The sequence below is a fragment of the Gorilla gorilla genome, chromosome 5 (assembly GCF_029281585.2).
Source record: "Gorilla gorilla gorilla isolate KB3781 chromosome 5, NHGRI_mGorGor1-v2.1_pri, whole genome shotgun sequence".
Classification (NCBI taxonomy): Eukaryota; Metazoa; Chordata; class Mammalia; order Primates; family Hominidae; genus Gorilla; species Gorilla gorilla.
Window position 1 is genome coordinate 23,227,365 of NC_073229.2, and position 14,463 is coordinate 23,241,827.

The following is a 14,463-nucleotide window of genomic DNA, read 5'->3' on the forward strand; positions in this document are numbered from 1 at the left end:
ATGGTGAACTACTGAGCTAGTAAGCTGGAAAAAATGGAATAAAGTGGGGGAAATGGCTACATTTATGTTTATCACATCCTTAAAGGCATAATTTGAAAAATAATTCCCCAAGGAACTACTTATCAACCCAATCCTTTATTTTAGTAATTAGAAATACGAACAAATAATGACATTACTAATTGAAATATCAATTTTGATAAGCTCTTATTTCTCTACTAAAATGGCTTTCTGAAAGTATCACAAGAAGTTAATGAATTGCATGTTAATTACATTTGAACTTTTCTCCTCTAGTATTCAAATGGGAAAAACTGAAATATAATACATTCAAATTTCTTTGTACTAAGTTGAACGTTAATGGCAATATAAATATAATATATGGTAATGTTACACATGAATGTGATAAGAATCTGTAATATTCATAATGGAATTTGCTAATTTTGAATATTGATTTGTCTTTTAAGTTCATTTTGTTCTGCAAATTTAGATGCTGAAATGTTTTACTAGCATTTCCTAATTAGTCAAGTGCAACTTTTTATGAAAAATTTAAATATTCTCATTCAACTAACAAGTTCATGTATCTTTTCTCCTCTTGTTTTGTTAGCCTCTTAGCAAATATCCGGCTGTGATCAATGATATTTCATTCTGGTTGCCCTCTGAGAATTACGCAGAAAATGATTTCTATGACTTAGTCCGAACAATTGGAGGAGACCTGGTGGAAAAGGTTGATCTCATAGACAAGTTTGTACATCCAAAGTAAGTGAAAAGCTTTCTGATTTTACCCTTGACTATCTCTGTGTGATAAATGTCATGTGGAAGCATATCATAAAATTTGCTGAAACCCAGGGTATCTGAGACAAAATGTCTTCTGAATTTGTAGTGAATGTGTAGCTTATCAGAAAACTCTTTGATATCAGTCGTCTCTGAAAATCTTTCCAAGATGCATTTTCCATCTTTCCTGCCTTAGTAAAGAAAATATATGAAACAGAATCTTTTAAAAGTCCTGCGGCTTTTCAGTATTGTCTTTGGAAGTGACTTCTTACCTTAGCATGTTCCAGCTGCAGAGGAAATGGGCAGAAAGAGCAGTTTGCGGAGTAGAAGCTGTTTTGATAGTCTCTCAGCAAATATTTATTAAGCACATACCACAAGCCAAGATCTATATTACATCCTAGGAATTAAATGTGTTCCAAACAGACTTAGCTCTGCCTTCTTGGAACTTATAGTCTTGTGAGAGAGGCAGACATTAAATACATAATTATGAAACATGCTATTATGAGGGAAAAATGCATTGGGTGTCATCAAAAAACTAATTTCATGTGGGGAGTCAGGGCACGCCACTTTGAGACATGGAAGCTGAGAACAGAAGGATGATGGGCAGTGAAGAAAGAAGAAGCAGCATCGCAGATAGCACATGGGAGTCCTGGGGGGGAAAGGGCACGTGAGATGCAGAAGGCAGCCAAGAACATGGCAGCTCAAGGACCGAGGGGGAGGCTGTGTAAAGTGATGATTGTTGGGTAGTGATGTGTTTCCAGGGCCAGGTGAGCCTGGAACCTGCAAGGTCTCAGACTTGGAATTTTACCCTAATTGTAGTGGGAAGCTATAGAAGGATAGGAGCAGAGAGATAAGTGACGTGATTTGATTTGCATTTCTGACTGGTCACCTTTAAATGGTCTCCTTTGGCTCCTAGCTGTTAGAGAAGAAACAGTCACCAAATCCTGTCTAATTCACACCTCCATTTTCCCTTCCCCGCCTGATTGTTCCAGGTGTGTCATATCTAAGTTGTCAGGGCTCCTGGCTCCCACGTTATATCCTGTCAGACTCCCACCTGTTTCCTTCTTTGTCTTTTTTTTTTTTTTTTTTTTTTGAGACGGAGTCTCGCTCTGTCGCCCAGGCTGGAGTGCAGTGGTGCGATCTCGGCTCACTGCAAGCTCCGCCTCCCAGGTTCACGCCGTTCTCCTGCCTCAGCTTCTGAGTAGAGTAGCTGGGAGTACAGGCGCCTGCTACGGCGCCCGGCCAATTTTTTTGTATTTTTTAGTGGAGACAGGGTTTCACCGTGGTCTCCATCTCCTGACCTCATGATCCGCCCGCCTGGGCCTCCCAAAGTGCTGTGATTCCAGGCGTGAGCCATCGCGCCGGGCTGCCTTCTTTGTCTTTTAAAGCATTCATTCTCTAGATAAAGATGTTCAGTGTTCACTGCCAATTGTTTTGCCTCCCTTTCCCCAATTATCTAAATGACTGAAGTTCATCATCTAGAATTTTGCTCAACAACTTGTGGAAACAATAGTCCCTGAGCTCTCGCATGTTCAAAACTGTTTATCTGTTTATACTTGAATAACAGTTTGGTTGGAAGTAAAATCTTGGCTTGGTCTTTCTTTTTGGGAGGATCTTGTAAGTGCTGCTCAATTGTCCTCTCAAGGTTAATTTCATATAAAGAAATCTGATGCCATACTTGATCTTTTTGCTTTTTGTTTTAAAGGATTCCTTCTTTATCTTTCAAGTTTAATATCTTTATCAGGCTCCACCTCAGTATTGATCTTTTCTCCCTAGTATATATCATTGTGTTTCACAAATTGGATTGGACTCTTATTTATTTTAGGAAAATTTTCTTGAATTATATCTTTAGGGATTTGTTCTGATCCATCGTTCTGTTCTGTTTCATTCTTCAGGGATCCAGTTATGCATAAGTAGGCTCTCCTTTGTCTGACTTCTGTACCTATTATTTTCTCTCTAATGTTTTAAAATTCTCATTTCCGCTTCATTTGGTATGCTTTCCTCATTGTTATCTTCTATGTCTCTTACTGTGTTTTCTTCTGTCTTTTCTCCCTTGTGTACCTTCCATCTGTAGTTACTTTGCTTTTCTCCCCGTTCTGGGTTCTGCAAGCTCACATTTCAGCTCCCCCTGCTTTCTTGCCATCTCTTCTCTGAGTTATTTCTGCTTTCTGGTCTTCCTTCATAGAGAAATTGCTTCACTACATTTTAAAAATTGATTGTAAAATATTTAGCCAGAAATTTCGTATGCTCCAATGGCAACATTTTTCTGTGACTTTTCTGTTTCTCTGCCATTGTCCTCTTTTTTCCCTCAATTATTTTTTAATTGATCTGTCAATGGTGTGCATATGATTGCTTTTTTGCCGCTCATATTTGAATGCATTGGGTTTCCTGGACCAGCTATTTGCACAAGATTCGGGGGAGGTTGAGGGTTGGCATAGCAGGCAGGGGCTGGGATAGACATTCAACCTAGCTTGTTTTCATGCTCTTAAGGCTTTATTTTTCTAGAATGCCAAGAAACCAACTTTCTTTAAACATGACTCATCTCTTCGATTTTTTTGTATAGGTCTTCCTCCCACCCCAAATCTACACTTGTTAGAAACAGAATAATTACCTTTGCTTACCCCATTATCAACACTTGGAGATAGAGACTTTACACTTCAGATTGTAACCCTTAGCTCTAAAAAAAACAAAAACAAAAAAACAAAAAAAACAAAATAAACGAACAAAAAAACCATGTTTTTGCTGGAGTTTTCTGAGATGTGCCACTCTGTGTGTTTCTTCTCTTCACTTCCTCTCATTTGGCTTCTACTTGATTTCAGCTGCTGTTGGCAGCCTTTAAATATATTTTGGAGCTTGCAGATGATATCTGTCTCCTAACTTTACAGAAAATAGAATGTATGGGGTAGTCTGGATCCCTGATGCTGTGGAGTGCCAATTCAGCCGTGGACTTTTATGTGAGAAAGAAATTTCCAGGAGTTTCCATGTTGATACTGGAAGTCTAGTTATTTACATTTGAAGAGAAGGAAAAATATTGGAACAAGACTGATTGCTAAGTACTAATTGATATGCCAAAGGCATGTGACTTGTAATTTTTTCCCATTCTTTTTTAGTACAAGTTGAGTATCCCTTATCCAAAAAATGCTTGGGGCCAGAAGTGTTTCAGAGTTTGGATCTTCTCAGATGTTGGAATATTTGCATATATGTAATGAGCTATCTTGGGGATGGGATCCAAGTCTAAACACAAAATTTCTTTCATATATACCTTATACACGTATCCTGAAGGTAATTTTATACAACATTTTTAATAATTTTGTGCATAAAATAAAGTTTATGTATATTGAATAATCAGAAAGCTTCAGATTTTGGAGCAGTTTGGATTTTGGATCTTTAGATTAGAGATGCTCAACCTACAGAAAACTCTGGAATCAGGGGTTTGGAATTCATTCTTAATTTTTGAGGTCACAGCCCCTTACTTTCTGATATGGCCGTAGCTTCACCCTTGCCAGCGTCAAAAGTGGGATGAGTAACCCCTTCGCACTGGAAATTTTCAGAACCTACTAGGTTACAGAGAGATGCTAAAAACCTAGGAAGCTGAGAGAAATTTCTGTTGTGCTGGATGTGGGGGGTAGATGTCACTTGAGGAGGGGGTAAACATTGAATCTTTTTGATAATTTGGTAGTGTTCAAGGGGAATGCTGAATGGGCATGCTAACTGGAAAGACTGCAGTGGGAATAGGGCAGTGTCGGGGTCCTGTGGACCCAGGGACAGATCAGGCAGGCAGACACCCCATTAAAAAAAATCACTGAAAAAAAATAAATATTTTTCTAAAAAAAAATAGAGTATTAGAAGTACTCTTAATGCAGGTATACACACACAACCCCATACTGACCTGCTAAAAGGTGAACTTATTCAGTTCCTTCTGAAGGAGACAGTACTTTTGATTAGAAATTTGAAAACATTCTTCATTGGCACTGATCTTACAATATCTTAAATACATATTGTACAGATATTTATAGACTATTTTTTTGGAGCTATGCCAAAGGTCATGGCTGCCAAGGGCATGTGTCCCTTATTAAGAAATAAGGGACTTGGTGATTGGAGTAAGGTTCCTGTGGCAGAGATTACTAATTATCTCTCAATATCCAATTCCCCCTGCCCCTGTCCTTCTGCCTGGTGCCATTTTTGTAATAACAAAAACCTGATTTTTTAGCTCAGCAATTTTCCACTCAACTAGAAGTCTATACTTCTAAATTGGCCAATGATTTGTAAGTAGATGTGTTTAGTGGTATTTCCAGAAGTTTCTTTAAAAGTTGAATTGAGGGTATTCTTTTTTCTTCCTGCTACTTCATTGTGAATGTGATGGCTAGTATTCTGGCAGCCATTTTGGGCCATGGTGCGGACTTGGCAATGGAGACTGTAGGGAGTGGAGCAACAACATAGAAGAAATAGCCTGGGGCTTGAATGTGTGTCACTTCAGCCCTGGACTTTTAGCTGAGAGAGAAAGACCTTGTTTAGGCCACTTATTTTTTAGATCTCATTATTGACAGTCAAAGCAAAACCTAGCTATTACAGTACTGGGAAATATACCTGAGGAAAAGGACACATTATTTAGTAATGATGGCTTATGGTGCCGTGATCTTCAGTAAGTATCTAGGGCAAGGGCTGACCAGATTGTGAATATTTTTGACGTTGTAGGTCATAAGATTTCTCTTGTAACTACTCGAGTCTGCAAATGCAAAAGCAGTCACAGATAAAATATAAACAAACGAGCCTAGTTGTGTTCCAATGAAGCTTTGACTACAATATCAGACAGTAGAATGTGAATTTGGCCCATGGGCTGTAGGTTGCTAACCCTTGATTTGGGGGAGGGGGATACATGAAGTTTTTTTTGAAGACTCTGACTCCCAAATTCCAAAACCTACTACTAGGAGATCATCCTTCCTTGAGCACCCTGTGCCCACAAGTCCCTGACTACTTAGGTGATAGGAAGTGAATGGTCTCCTGACCCTGAACCTTGACCTCAAGATTTATTTTATTCCATAAACATATAAATGAAATCTAGCCTGATAGTGCAAAAGAGCGCCGACCCTTTCTTTGCCTAACATCAAAGCATGCTTAAGTGTGAGACGTGATAGGACTGAGTGAAAGACAAAGTCGTTGAACACGTTGCATGTTATTTGCTGAACAAAAACAGATCCCAAGATGTTTCAGGGAGACATAAACTGCCGAAGAAGAGCCTAATTTCATAATATTAGACAAATGGAGAAATTTTTTCTTGATTACAAATAACAGCTTGTGCCCTGAAGGAGGATAGATGTTCAGGTTAGAAGAAAATGGCATTTTGTTCCAGCCATCATTTAGAACCTTCTCCCAGAGGATCTTTGCCACTTAATCTATGGGCCACTTAACGTGCAGAAGAGTTCTTGTAGTTCTAAACTTAATGTAACAAAAAATAGAATGGTGATTACCTGTAGGGAAGGGAACCAGGTTGCCATGTCCTTTTATGTCTTTGGAATATGGTACTATATGACGCATTGACTAAATGGGAGACTTGAGAAGGCAATCATGTATGTCAGTATATGAACCTGATATCCCCTCCATCACATTTGTAATATGAATACATTGATCATCTTCAGTCTCCAAGTTCATGCACCTTAAGGAATTATGGTGTTGTTTTTTGTTTTATTCTGTAACACCAGTTGCTCAGAATATTTCTTAGCAAAATGGGGTATGAGGAAGAGTGAAGAGTATCCCAGGGGAACTTAGCCATTGCCTTTAGCTGCCAACACTTCATTTGGAGATGCCAGCTGATTATTTATGAACTGTGGAGATGGACTGTAAGATAAAGTAGACCTTAATAGGTCAGATTTGGTCTGGGTTTAAGACAGACCTTTTTGAGAGTGGGAATTGGGGAGTAAAATTTTTTTTTTACTACCATCCCTTTCCTTTGATTGCAAGGAGGGGTTTGGTGGTGAAAAATGCCCCAGGTATCTGCAGCAAGGGCAGGTTTGAAAGGGTGGATTCACTGATGCCCCTAACCCGATTCTGCTCATAGACTCACTCCTTGTTCCTGGGACTGCTGGCCTGCCACTTCCTGCTCACAGTCGCAGATGGGGCTTCCTGAGTCTGTGCACTGTCAGTCAGAGCTGAGATGCTAGAGGTGAGCTCCTCCCTCAACCCCAGGTCACTAAAGGGGCCTCTCAGTTCTCTTCATCCCTACTTGAACTTCCTCATGGTTATATTCCCTTTTGTGATCTATCACTTGCCATTTTTTATAATTTGGCTTAAGTGGGTAGACTAGAACACTTGTGACCATGTCTGACAGAATTCTCAAGAGGGTCTTCACCATGAGAAGCACCTTCTCGGTGTGACTGGCCTGGCTTCCCAGTGTGCATGAGTCATGGACGTTGACCTGGTCAAAGCTCTTCCTCCTGCAGTACTGGAGCAGTGCATTCTCCTTCCAGTCTCCCTCTCTTCATTCTTTTTTCCATGTGTTCATTCATTTTCACTTTGTCAAATTACACCCAATAAAAATGCCAATGCATAAAAATTTGAAAATAGAAAAGATGAGATTCACCCATCATCTCAACACCCGAACACAACAGCTCTTACACTTTTACATTTTCCCAATCATGACTGTTTTCCATATGTGTGCAGCAGATGGGTTTTCGGCCCTTACATAGAGAAGTTGGTATATGCTTTGCATTGTCATCCCTTGGTCTTGGGGAGGGTTTTTTAACCTCTGCACTACTGATATTTTGGGCCCGGTAACTCTTTGTCCTGTGCATTATAAGATGTTTAGCAGAACCCCTGGCCTCTACTCACTAGATAGCAGTAACAACCTTCCTACCGTGCATGCACACAGACACACACACACACGCACACACATGACAACTAAAAATGTCTCCAGTGCCCCCTTGGTAGGCAAAATTGCCCCCAGTTTGAGAACCACTGGGATTTTCTTTAATGAAGAATGTCTTATGCTTCTTATAAAAAAAGTTTCATAAAATTGTACTTCATTTTATGTTATGAGCAGTGGGGAGAAGGGATAGAACACATCACAGGAGGAGGTGTTCTAGTGGGGGCTCTTGTCCCAAGGAACAGAGAGACCCACTTGTTCAAATGTAGGACAAGCTGGACAAATTAACCAGGCTTTGGAAAGAGCAGGAACTGAGGCAGTTGAAGGGTCTGAGCTTCACTCTTTCCATGGTGTCACCACTTCCCTATTCCATTTCGTTTTCTCATACTTATTCTGTCTCTCCCCACCTTCCCACCACGTCGTTTCTGCTCTTTTTTGTCTTATACAGAATTCAGAATACCCCACCCGGGCCCCGAGTCCACATGACCTTCACTGTCCAGCAATCAGCACCAACTTCAAGTCCCTTGCGTTATTCTGATGGTCTCAACAAAGAGACCGGATTAGCCCAACTCAACTTTTCCTGCCAGATCAGAGGCAGCTGGTGGATGGGCTCCACTTGAGTCAGATGCTGCCCAGGGTCTAGTTAGCCACGTGGGTCAGATGGACAGGCCTCCGGCCTTCTCCTATATGTCAGTAGGTTTACTGTTCTTACACATCCTTCTTTATTTTCTCTTTCACCTGAACTACGTAGCTTCTGATTTAGGCACCACCACTTCTAGACTTCCTTAAACTTCATGCAAAGAGATGTGCCATAAATACATTTGCCAATTGATTCTTGAGTTCCTGTGCTGTGGAAAACATTGGGCTAATTGCTGTGGGGTTATAAGGGTATGGCGGCAAGATTCTGGGGTGTTTGTTTGTTTGTTTTTGTGTTTTGAGACAGGGCTTTGTTCTGTTGCCCAGGCTGGAGTGCAACTCCTAGGCTCAAGTGATCTTCCTACCTCAGTCTCCCAAGTAGCTAGGACTACAGGCATAGGCCACCATACTTGGCTAACTCTTTTTTTTTTTTTTTAATAGATGTAGGTCTTGCTTTGTTGCCCAGGCCGGTCTTGAACTCCTGGCCTCAAGCGATCATCCCTCTTTGGCCTGCTAAAATGTTGGGATTACAGGTGTGAACCACTACACCTGGCCAAGATCCCGGTTTTTATGGAGCTAAATAACATGCAAAAAGTGAAATAGCAATAAAAAGTATGATGTAACAAGGCTGGTTAAGCCTAATGAATGGCCTTCCCAGTTTCTTGCATGTAATTAACACTCAGGAAACTTTGATTGACTTGAAATGGAAGGTACCCATCATCCAGGGCTGTAGATTCAGAGGAAAGAGGCCTTCAGTCTGGGAAAGTTTACTAAGGAAACAGAATAGCAAGCTGTGTATGTCTGTCTCCCTTCTAATCCCTTATGAATGAGACGTACACAGTCCCAACTCTAGTTAATGTGTGTGAACTACCTGTCATAGAAACTCAGCTTCCAAAAACTGTTGCCAGGATAGACCCACTCATGGTGGGTAGTTTAAGACAAAGGGAATTTATCTCAGGATACACCTGAATCAAAACTGGAAAGCTCTTCAGAACTGAGGGAAGGTCTAAGGGCCAGAGACCCTCAGCCTCTGGGTGCCTCTGGCTCTGTTTCTGTCCTTCCCTCTGCTGGCCAGTCTGTATCCTCTACTTCCCCACCATACACACATTAACATCTCTCCTCTTTCTACATTACCTGCAGTCTTTTCTAGCCAGTCTGCTTCATTATCCAGTGCAAATTCTGGAGGGAAATAGCCTGACTGACTGAGCTAAACACCATCATGCCTTTCAGGCAGATCCCCTTGCGTCAGGCTGCCTCCTGGGGTGCTGGGCCACCTGCACATGGACCACCGTTGGGTTAAGAATCCATTGTCAATCTCACTAGGGGCCACTTATAAAACAGCCCAGCCCTACTCGCCAGAGCAGGAAGCCCTTGGCAGAGCAATTTCAACCTGGAGGGCTCATCAGATTTTTTACACCGCCTTCCTCTTTCTCCGACCTGCCACCAGTCAGCTCCATGTGTAGAACTCTGTGTAACTGCAGCTTATTGTTGGCTCATTCTTAGCTTTTATTCTCTATTTGCATTTAAACTTTTCTAGGCTATTCCACATGATGGAAACTCCTTAGAGGCCTGTGGCATAGTAACTGCTATGGTTTGAATGTTTGTGTTCCTCCAAAATTCATGTCAAACAGGAATCTCTATTGTGTTGGTATTAAGAAACGAGGCCTTTGGGAAATGATTAAGTCATGAGGGCTCTGCCCTCATGAATGGGATTCGTGCCCTTATAGAAGAGGCTTCAGAGAGCTGCCTGCTCCTTCCATCTCTTCCACCTTGGGGAGGACACAGTGTTCGTCCCTTTTGTCCTTTGTCCCTCCGCCATGTGAGGATGAGTAAGAGGAGCCAACTATGAAGTGGAGAGAGACAGCCTTCACCAGACACCAGATCTGCTGGCACCTTGATCTTGGACTTCCCAGCCTCCAGAACCGTGAGAAATGCGTTTCTATTGTGTATTAATTACTCAATCTAAGCTACTTTGTATAGTGGCAGGAACAGATTAAGACAACAGCTCATTTTCGTCTTCCTGCAATGTTTATATCAGTGGAGGGAGACTTACTACATAATGCTTGCTGGATGGTTAACTAGTGCTTCTTCCTTCCTTAGAGGAACTGTTATTCAATGACTAGAAATAGTTTATGAGAAGTAGAGTCCATGTAGTTTAGTGGAAGAGCTCATAATTTAGAATTGGAAGGCATGGGTGAGTCCTGACTTTCACACCTTAGATGTGTGATGTTGGGACTTTTGGAGCCTTAGTTTCCTCATCTACCACCAGGAGTAAGATGATCCATAAATGGTAGCTAGGAAAACTAGATGACACTATATATGTGAAATGCTTTGAAAATTACACAGTTTCCAAAAAATGAGTTACCTATTAGAGTAAAAAGCCAGTGTCATAGTCAGTCTAACTTGTACTTTAAAATAAAGAATAACCTCGGTACAACTGGGAGCCTTGGACTTGGCAGCCAAATGCATATAACTGGGAAGTTGGGATAATGAAGGGAAACAGAATGAGACTTTATATAAAACTGTCATTTGGAAATGATGCATGTTATTCCTGCAATTTAAGGAGGAAATTTTTAATTAAAAAAATACTTGTAGGCCGGGCATGGTGGCTCATGTGTGTAATCCCAGCACTTTTGGAGGCCAGGGCAGGCGGATCATGAGGTCAGGAGTTCGAGACCAGCCTGACCAATGTGGTGAAACCCCATCTCTACTAACAATACAAAAATTAGCCAGACGTGGTGGCACGCACCTGTAATCCCAGCTACTCAGGAGGCTGAGGCAGGAGAATTAATTGAAGCCAGGAGGCGGAGGTCGCAGTGAGCTTAGATCATGCCACTACACTCCAGCCTGGGTGACAGAGCGAGACTGTGTCTCAAAAAAAAAAAAAAAAAAAAAAAAAAAAAGACTTTGTAAAGTGGCATCGATGCTGGTCAGCAGAGTTATATAGCTAGTCTGGGTGTTCTCTGGGTCCTGTGTTGGGAAAATGCTGTGGACAGTGGCAGATGAGATGACATTTCTGGTTTGCAAATCACATCCTGGTCTTATTCCTCTGGACAGAGCCAAATAAGTGCAGTTATCTGAACTTAAAGATAGCCTAGCGCTGAAAAGCCAATGACAGCTAATCTTGAGAGAGCCATGGGTACAGGGAGCTTGTCAGAAGTTGTGTCTCCTTGAAATTGGCAGCATGCAGTACCAAGGGGATGGCCAGACACTGCCAGGCCTCTTTAAAACTCTCCTGGCTGCTTCCTTTTCTTTTCCATTTTTATTGTAATGCTGGTGATGTGGGTATAAGAACTTTTGTTGTGGTGGTTCAGACAGCTGAAAAAGCAATTCTCACAAACTATTTTTAGCCTGGATATCTGTTTTCCCCTTCTTCCTTTCTCTTTCCTCCTTCCCCAAGCTTGCTTTTAACAGCTTACGATGGGTGCATCTCATTCCCATCACATAGCAGCCCTGTTTGACACCAGCATTAGACAAATTAAATCACAGTTTGTTCAGTCCCCAAACACCTTGTTCCTCCTTGTTGCCCTGCACATCACCATTTGCCTAAAGATTCTTCGGGATTCCCTTCAGTGCTGTCCTGGCAGGGACCCAGGAGTAGTGTCTCTGCAGAGAGAAGGGCAGAGGCAGAGAGACTGCTTGCTCAACAGCAGCTAGGCAGGGAGAGAAGCCAGGCGCTGAAGGAGCTGTATCTTCAATGATCTGCTGTTGTAATGCACACCTTCGTGAAATCCTTTTTAACTTTCACTTAGCGGTTTTCAGTGAGTCTTTGGCTATTGTCTTCCCTTGGCATCCCGGGCACCTTTTTGTAGTGTGGCGATGGAATGCTCTCTTTCCAAGATGAGGGATGAGAGTAACTCACATCCTTTGATGTTCCCTGCCCCACCCCCTCATGATTAGATTCAAGCAAGTTAAACACACACCATGAGCAACCTGTGACATGATATAAGTCACAGAATTGCTGGCAGAAATGGGGTAGGGCGGGGCGGCCCCGCCCCCTCATTTTGGGCAGTTATGAGTGACACTCTGAATTGTTCGAGGTTTTTAAACTTGTGCCCTCCGTTCACAAGATCACTTCTTTCTGGCTACCACCCAAATTCGATGTCCAGAGCCAGCATGGGAGTCTGCCCCTCATCCCCGCCTAACTCACTGTCCATCCACCTGTGTCTCCTGAGTTCTTCCCATCCCACACATGGCTCAGCCTTGAATGTACCATAGCTCCCACAGTTAATGATATTGTCTTGAAAACGAAGAGATTTATGAATTTGGGTACATCCTGGCCCCTTCAGAGGGACCATTATCTTGACTGTAGATCTTGGAGTTAGGTCTCTAAAGACAGGCCTGTGATTTGTGAGAAAGTCTCAAGGATATGCAGGTAACACCTACTGGAGTCACGCTTCACCAATTCACATTTCTGACCAGCACAGACGGGTCTGGCAGTCTTGGGCCTCACGTTGCTGGTCTTCTCCAGAGCAAGAAACAAGCTGGGCTCCAGGATCACACAAGCAGGGCCGCGACTGACACAGGGGTGCAGGCTGAGGCATCTCCCATGTCTCTTGTGCTAATTCTTTTCTTTAATTTGCTCATAACTGAGGCTCGAGTAGCAGCCAGGAGGGTGAACCAAAGAAGGCAAGGGGCCAGCATAGACAGGGATGAGGTCAGCTCCGGGGGGAGGGACTGATGACATGCACAGATGTCTGCCAGTGGTCCTAATGGCACCCAAGATCCTGGTGTCTGTCTTAGGAGGGATGTTTGGTAGAGAGACAAGTGGCCAGTGGACACTGTGGATATGTGTGGTGGGGCAGATGAGTGGTCACAGAGAAATAAGGCTTAGGGGGACAGCGATCCAGTCACTGGCAGAGTGGAGTCCTAGGTAAGGCACAGTTACAGAGGAATGTGGAGACCACTGCCTGGGATGCGGGACTCTGCTGTTACAGCAGAATCATCAGCAAGGCTGCCCGCCTGCCCTGATGGTGAGCCACTGGCCAGGCTCCAGATGGTCTCTCCTGAGAGGTGGGACTGGGCTTGGAATCACAAGGCTGAATCTCAGATGCGCAGGTGGTGGGGATGGTTAAGTTAGAACATCCAGGCATCCAGCAGGTCTTTACAGAGGCTTCAGCTGGTTTTTTGCTTTGTTTCTGTTTTGTTTAATAGTGTACAGCTTCATAGTGATCTACATATTCATGTATGGTTTAGAGCCAGGGAAGGTGTTATCATGATTGGAATTTAATTGGGTGTCTAGTAAGGAAAAAGCAAGGTAGAATGTTCCATGACATTTACAGGAAAGAAGATAATGCCTGAAGGAGGCCTGGTACGAATGAGGGAATCCCTGTTTTCTAGTGGGAACTACCTCAAGGAAAAGGCACTCATCAGACACGTAGGAAATGAGTTCTCAGACTCAGACATCCCCAGCCTGCAGGTCCAGATGAGGGTACGTAATAATGTTCATACTCAGATATCCCAAGTGCATCGCCACCTACCTGCTGTCATGGATCCCAGTATCCCGCAGAGCCCCCCAGAAGTATTTCTGTAGGTCCCAGGGGGTGTCCACAGCAAGCTAACTTCCACTGGACATGACAGTGACTCCCATTGGGCCCCCAGGGGACACCACCGTTGAGGCTTTAGGGCCATCATGGTGTCCAGTGGTATTTCAGAGCTGTACGTTTCCCCACTGTCAACTTGTCACCTGGGACTTAAGCAACTCAGCTTTGAGCCCTGCCTTTCTACCAGCCTTGCAAAGCCCCTCTCCCACATCCTCCTTAGGCTTTCCCTCCAGGTAAACCCATGCAAATAAAGGTTTGGATATTTCACCTCAGACCTGATTAGATCTCAGTTTTGACTAATTTCTTTTCCATGGGAGCACAGTTCAGAGATGAGGACAAAATCAACAAAATTCCAGTTACCTAATAATCTTTTGTGAACATAACTATAGTCATGCATCACTTAACGATGGGGATACATTCTGAGAAATTCATCATTAGATTTTGTTATGTAAGTATTATGGAGTGTACTTACACAAACCTAGAAGGTGCAGCCTACTGCACACATAGGCTGTATGGGGTACAGTGTAGCCTATTGCTTCTAGGCCACAAACCTGCACAGCATGTTACTGTATTGAATACAGTAGGGAGTTGTAACACAATGTTAAGTACAGTATCTGAACATATCTAAAGATACTTCATAAAAGTGGCAGCGTAGTA

General features: G+C 42.7%; 1 protein-coding gene across 5 annotated transcripts in view; it reads left to right on the forward strand.

Annotated features, from left to right (window-relative positions):
- The window catches only part of FARS2 (phenylalanyl-tRNA synthetase 2, mitochondrial), a 511,717-nt gene that overhangs the window by 352,491 nt on the left and 144,763 nt on the right, over window positions 1-14,463 (forward strand). For all 5 annotated transcript variants that reach the window (XM_055391452.2, XM_055391451.2, XM_004043229.5 and 2 more), the window contains one exon: window positions 602-753. In XM_055391452.2, the coding sequence (XP_055247427.1) occupies window positions 602-753 (152 nt within the window). The remainder of the gene's footprint in view (window positions 1-601; window positions 754-14,463) is intronic.